At 37.8% G+C, this 7,287-nt stretch overlaps 1 protein-coding gene across 1 annotated transcript; it reads right to left on the bottom strand.

Moving 5' to 3' along the window:
- Positions 1-379: 379 nt before the first annotated feature.
- On the bottom strand, positions 380-5,374 carry LOC115949310 (focadhesin-like; the record flags this gene model as incomplete). The annotated part of the gene is made up of 3 exons (XM_031065842.1): positions 5,293-5,374; positions 2,281-2,355; positions 380-534 (listed from the first exon to the last, which is right to left on the bottom strand). Coding segments are annotated over exons 1-3 (287 nt in total), but the record flags the coding sequence as incomplete, so codon positions are not given.
- Positions 5,375-7,287: the final 1,913 nt, after the last annotated feature.

Below are 7,287 nucleotides of genomic sequence, written 5' to 3'. Positions count from 1 at the left end.
CTGAGGTTAAACCACAACATACTCCCTCATAATGGAAGTTGCTGTCATTTTCTTTCCCCTTTCTATGCTAGGGGCAACAAAACTAAGCAATTCATTGAATTCTGAGGTTCCACAGTTCAAAGTTTAGAGCACTAGCCTGAACTACTAACAATTTCAGCTTACATCCATAGAATACTCTAAGAGTTTTTATGTCAGACCCACACTGTCACATAGCAAAGGTGAAAGCAACATCCTTCAGCAGAGTGGCAGGGCAGCAGCAGTTCTTAATGCCATGGTGTGTCTGAAGATACTGACACAGAACTTTTCTTCTTCCTCTGTATTTTTAAGGGAAAAGCAATGACTGATAACCAGCTGACAAAAATTAGGCAATAAACACTACCTTGCTGAGGGAATTAGGTTAAGAGCTCCATGAAGAACATAGTCAAGCTCAGCATGTTTCTCCACCACAAGTGCCACCAGGCCCTCACAGCAGGCTGTTCGCAAGGCAACATTCTCACTGCAGCACTTCTCCCAAAGCAGATTCAGAGCAGGAGTCTGAAGGCAAAAGCATGGGACACAGGTATCAGACTGGTTTATCTTTATTCATCTCAAACACACTTTGAAATAAAAAACAGCTCAATCGTTTCTCCTGAAGCCTTAGAGAGCACAAGAGGTAGTTGGGGTACAGATTCTATTCCTGAGAAAGCCAGGACAAAAAGTCAAAGAAAAGTCAGGAAAAGCGGGGACAGCTCCCATTTTCTTGCCCTCTGATGTCTAGGCCCATGGTAGGGCATAACATTTACTGTCTCTGACAAAAAGGTAATGCAGATGAATTTTTCAGCTGTTCCTATGCAGATAGAATCATGGAATGGATTGTGTTGGAAGATGGTTAAAGACCATCTAGTTCCAAGTCTGGGACATGGAAACGGATGCCACTCACTGTCAGGTTGCCCAGGTTCCCATCCAACCTGACCTTGAACACATCCAGGGATAGGACACCCACAGGCAGGTTATCATCAGTTTCCTGATTTAAAAAATAAGGATGCAATTGCAGACAACTTCAAAACTGCCATGACAAGCTGTGTCTACACCAAGGTGTAGCACAGACAGCTACAGACAGGTTTACAGAGGGCTATCCAAAGGTAAGTCGCCTTTACTAAACACATAAAGTTCTATTTGCTAGTAAGCATGAAGATTTGGCAGTAACCATCAAAACAGCTGCTGGTTTCCATGGTAAATTAGTATTCACAGATTAGTTTGCTGACTTTGTGACTTTCAACTGGAGAACAAGGAAGGTTTTAAAACAACCAACAGTGCAAAATGCTCTTGAGTATAAAGAGAGTCAGCAAAGACTAAAGAGATGTCTAACCAGCACAATCTTCTGCCTCCTAGCATATTAGAATGTGTTGCTGTATTTCAGTCTTATATCTTCAAGTAAGCAAGCATTAAGGGGAAAATATCAGCTTGTAGCTCAAAACTAGAACATAATTTGGGAACTTGATTATGATCATGACTGTGAAAGAGCTTCTGTTAGATAAATTACACACCTCCAATACTCCCTCACATCAAAACTTAGTGCTTTCCAGGTCTGGGTATGTTAGAGTGAAGTCCCCAGACAATGGAATAAAAATCCACAGATCAACTTCTGTTCATTTCTAGACATGTCAGCTTTTGGGGACAAAAATCAGAGGAACAAATTCTAGCTAACACCTTTCCCATTTGCTGTGGGAAATGTGACACTTGAATTTGCCAACATTTCATATACCTCTCTGTTAACAAGACATGCACTTAAGTGAACTTGACTCATTTAAAATGCAAATGCTAAGCATGCCTTTACATCCTGCTCCCTCCTGAAGAAATACAAGGTCTAGTTACCTGATATGAAATATAACACCAATGCAGATATATAAAAAGCCATACTTCTTGAAATTTTTATAGCAATGTAAACAAATTTCCAACTCAAGAGACAATGTCTCAGTCTCCTCACTTCATTCTCAGTAACATAGCTAAATTAAACTCTCTTAAACTGAACATAGCTAGATATTCTGGTATTCTGGTATTCATAGGTATTCTGCAGGATTAAGGCTTCTGCCATTAAGTCTTGTACTGGAAGTAAAACTGCTCTTCTGATGCCAGAGTTTAACTGTTTCCGTATGCCCAGACACATATTGATAACTACCTTATTTAACTTCTAGAATTGTATTAAAATTACACAGTGAAAAATGGGAAAACCTAGAAAAAACACATAGAATAATCAAATAATGATGACAAAGGAGATGAAAGTGAAAAAATGCCACAGACCTGGTCAGAAGCCTGTTTGATCTTCTTCGAAGAAACTTTTTCTTTCAGTACTGCAGCAATCAGATGGCCCACTGCCTAAAGAGAAAAAGAAACAAAAAACACACAAAGATGCATTAAAAGAAATAAAATTAAAATAAATAAAATGCACATGCATGATTTCTAAATTCTCCATTAAGAAGTCTTTACAATGCTGTTGTATATGATCATTTCATTATGATTGAAATACCAACCTTATGGCTATTGAAGACGAAATATGCTTAAGGGTCAAAAATTTCCATAATGTTGATATACTCACTTTTACTGTTTTGCTGAGGTACAAAACAAACTTCCACAGGGCTCCACTAAGTCCAAAGGCCTCTTTTTACAGGTACATAGGTATTTAGAAATTGCAGATATTTTTATGCAACAACTTCAATAAACTTTATACCTCCATTGCTGCACAGATCTCCATGTCCTTAAAAGCACTAATAATTAATAAATCCTGTACTATACAGGGAAGCAGAAGCAAGAGAAGAAGCAGAACACTGCACACCTAAGCAACTTGCCCAAATTTTTGCACCACAAGTTTTGCCTTAAGCACTTTGCATATCCCTTTATCACAGCTCCTGCCAGAAATATTTCATTTACTTTAAACAGGGCATTTGATATTAGCATTATTCCTCATTAAGCTATTCCATGGCAGAAATCGTTAACAAGCTTTAAACAGTCAAGGTCTTCAAAACAAAAAGTTTCAGTTCCCCAAAACAGCCCAAGTTTATTCTTTTGAGGTAAAGATTAAGTTCCTCATTCTATTTTAGTAGAAGTCTGATTTCCTCAAACTGTCTTTTAAAATCTAAATGTGAACTGAAATACCCTCAAAGGCGTCAGGTGTTTGAACCTAGAATTTTATTTTCTGACTCATTTGTAATGTCTTACTCTGTCTTGTTTCATAATATTTGATACCCTTATACAGAAAATCCATTTTTGTGAAAGAGAGAAAGACATGTTTTCATAGTAACAGCAAAAAATGTTTCAGACTATCAATGCACCCAGAACAGCTGCTGAATCTACTCTTCTCTGCTAATGACAGATCATTACTTTTGGAAAAAGCAAACTAGGCCAGCAAAGAATAAAAATAAAAATTAGCATTTCATTACTGTTAGCATATAAAAAGACTGGAACAGACTATTTTCAGTGTTTCAAGGTTCCTTCTCCTTTCAAGATTCATTTCCACCTCAGTCATGCACTAGTTGCTAACCTGTCATAACAAACCTAAATAAGAGCTTGTATTTCTTGCAAAGACAGCACCTGACACACTCCTAGACTACAAGGACTATGCTTTTCACAAGTAAGGAAATGTACTCTAACACATTTGACTTAAAAAGACAGGTTATTTGGAAATCTTAATCTTACTCTTGAGGAGACAGAAGGAAAAAATGGGACCAAGTCAAAGCAACCATTTATCTCTGGTTACAATGAACCCATCACAAGACCAACAGCGTGCTCCCCAGGCAGATCAGATGTCTTTCAGTGCACTTACAAGGGAAGCCAACATCTTTTTCCTGCTTAAAAGGACCTTCAGAAGTTAATTCACACCTACATCCTTAAGACACTTCTGTTACACAGGAAAAGGGGCTTATTAATAGAAAATTGGCTTTTGCAGTGACTTAGCTATACAGAAAAGTCAAAATGCAGATTAGCTCCCTGCATTTCTAGAACTTGATTAAGCAGTAAAACTTCAAGACCTACAAATCTGTGCTCAAGTTCCTCACTTTTCTGATCAGTGTGTAGACATACTCTGCAGAGCAGATATCTTGGCTAGCCCCAGAAAGAGAAGACATCTCTCATGAAGTTGAATCCCAACCTGCTTATAGTTTGAAGATTACAGAATGCTTTCCAGGGTCAGAATACAAGTGGAAACTATCAAAACAGCCAAAGAACAGGACAAAATCAACCAAAGCACATTAGGAGACCTTAATGATTTGCAGCTGCAATAATGAGCCAAGACATTTAAGCAATACAACAGTGTACTACAGGGACATTCTGCACTAAAGAAAAATTGACTGCTTCGAAGATGCTGAGTCCTACTCATCAAGGCTAATGGTATAAACTCATCTGCAGTGCAAGACTCTTTGCTAGACCTCAGATGAACTCCAGCTTTCAGGAACATGGCTTTCTCTCCCAAATGCCAAGTTGATGACAAGTAGACTTGGATCTCTCTTTCAAACCTAATTACTGTTAAACCAAAGAGAACTGACTGAAATGAAAAGGCAAGAGAGGCACCAGGTTTCACAGACCGCATTCTGATGAACTTATTTCACCAAACAAATGGGTACATATTTAATCCTAAATACAAAACAGGAGAGGAAGAAAACAGGGAAATTAGCAATGAACTTACAGCCAAAGAGATAAATTTTTAACATTAAAATGAGAAATTACCAAAGTAAAGAACATGTATGTTACCAAGTAAAGAACCAGAGGTTATTACTGCTATTACTCTTTCCTGTCCATTAAACACACTGTGATAAACACTTTTTGTACATTATAATTTCAGGTGAAAATGACGAGGAACAAATGTGTGGATCAGAAAATAAAGGGGGCTGAGCTGAGCTGCATATACTTATCCCTTGATGACAGACAAGACTGCAGCAATTCATCAGTTCTCACCACCAAGGAAGAAACAGAGCAGTTCTATGAAACATTACAAAGTATTTCAGTCCCACACACAGCATCTGGTAATTTCTGGCTTCTTGAGATCACAAGGTCACTAAAAACCACTTGGCCACACTCCAACCTTCCAGTCATGGAAAGTTTCTGATTTTCCTGAAGAGACTTTATAGTGATGAGAAATTATGGCCTGTGTTTCAATTACACAGAGAGGACAATTAGGATTTTATTGTGATTTAGGAATAGTCTGTTTCTCTGGTTTTCTGACTTTGAAAAAAAAACAACAAATAGGCAGATAAGCAGCAGCTGTTGGAACAAACATTTCTACAAACAACTTGATTTGTCTTAATGGTTTTCAAAAATTACCTGTGACTGAACAACTGCATTAGGAAATTCAAATCGCTTCTTGATGTCATCCAACATTTTGGCTCTGTCATATGACACTAAATTTCACTCTGCAAGAGAGATTAAAAAAATATACTTAGGATTAGGAAGGACAGCATACTACTTCTTACACCCTCTCCATCCTCCCCCCCATGTTTATGTTGTATTTAACAACAGATGCAAGCATTAAAGCATTTTCTTCCCTCTCTGAAGTCCCATATCATTTTGTCTTTTGGGCTTGAACCCAAGAAATGGTGAACACTCATTGGTCCTGCACAAAGAATGGGTTACAGACATTTCTTAAAGCTGCAATAAATATACCATTCCATACGGCACAGCGTATGTGTGCTCTGAGAGCACGTATTCTTGGGAGCATTTTAAGTATATTTCCTTGAATTGAAAATGAGACAGCTCAAAAGGAATGTTCACAGTCTCACAAATATTATTTAAAATGCAAAATTATCCATAAACTTTCCATCATTTCATGCAAAAGCAGAAGTAAAACAAACAGAAGACCAACCCATGAGACTACAAATAGTAATTGTAGTTAGGGGCTGGAACACTTGAAGTGAAAACCTTCCCTGTAAGCTGGAATATGCAGGTGATCACAAGCACATATGAACCTACATTAAAGAGGAATCAGAAGTCAGATTATTCCACAACAATGAAACTGATGGCCACTGCAAATTCTCAAATATTTCAGTTTACTGTAAACTCACCTCCAGTCCCTTGGAATGGCTTCCTCAAAAAACCAAAAAAGCTAGTACTTGTTCAAAACCTAAGCGTAATCCTTTGCAATAAGCACTGAGGAAACATATACATGGAAAATACTCAAATTTCAAGACATGCTATCAGTGTCATACATTCAGAATCTTGCCACTTTAAAAAAAAAGATGGAATTAAAGCCTGGATACAAGCAACACCGCATGTGCCACAAAAAACGCCATTTATGGCAGGAATACTCAAAATTAATAGCTACATTAATAGATCAGTGAACACAAATTCCTCACAGTTAAACAGTGAGGTATTCCCATACACTTGTGGATTACATGTTTGAAAGTGCAGAAGAAAAAAACAGCACTGATGCTGGTATGGTATGTATAGTTTCAGAATAGATGTTATGGCATTTTGAGACAATAGGTGTCCGTATAATAAATGAACACTCATTAAACTAGAGCTGATATCTTGCTTTAAAAAAAATTAAATATTCCTACAGCAAACAATTCCAGATGTACCTAGATCTGTAGAGCGTGGCTAATATCTCCAGTGGATCTAGATGTATCAGCCTATCTGTATATATAAACCTAAGCCCCCTCAGTTCTACCCAATATGCAGCAAACTGAGGTAAGGCTCCTTCCTGGACAGTTTTGACATGAACACACTGGAATTATATTGTATCTCTCATCAGATAATAATTTTTTACCCACATTAAAATGAAAAACTACTACAGAGAATCATTACAAGCCCAGAACATACTTTCAATGTAAGCACAAATCAGCTATTCCAGATAGACTAGAAGTCTGTTGCCCTTGCATCAGACACAAATCCTAAATTTCTATCAATCTAAACTAAATATCCACAGGATAGTTACAATGCAACAGCTATATCAGTACAACTAAATTAAACACTACCTAAACTGTTCCTCAGTCTTCAGCATTCACCCTAAGCAAAGGTAACTGTGTATCCATACGGAATGTCCATAAAATTTAGAGGATACATGGATAATCAAGGCTGGCAGAGACCTAAAGATGCTTTTTGTTCAACCTCCCATTCAAAGGAAGTTCAGACATGTAGTCAGACCAGGTTGCTCAAGGCTTTGCTTCAATTTGGCTTTAAAAACCTCCCAAGATCGGGGAAGGCACCACTTTACTGAGCTCTCCTGATCAACAAAAGCGTTCTCTCCATCACTAGGCTTTAGCTCTTCTTCCATGAACTCCTGTGAAGCGCCTGGCTATGCCTTTTCATCCCCTCCACTGC

This window comes from Geospiza fortis, unplaced genomic scaffold (assembly GCF_000277835.1).
Source record: "Geospiza fortis unplaced genomic scaffold, GeoFor_1.0 C13959431, whole genome shotgun sequence".
In the NCBI taxonomy this organism is placed as follows: domain Eukaryota; kingdom Metazoa; phylum Chordata; class Aves; order Passeriformes; family Thraupidae; genus Geospiza; species Geospiza fortis.
Note: the sequence above shows the minus strand (reverse complement) of the source record. Positions and strands in the feature narration are given on the sequence as shown.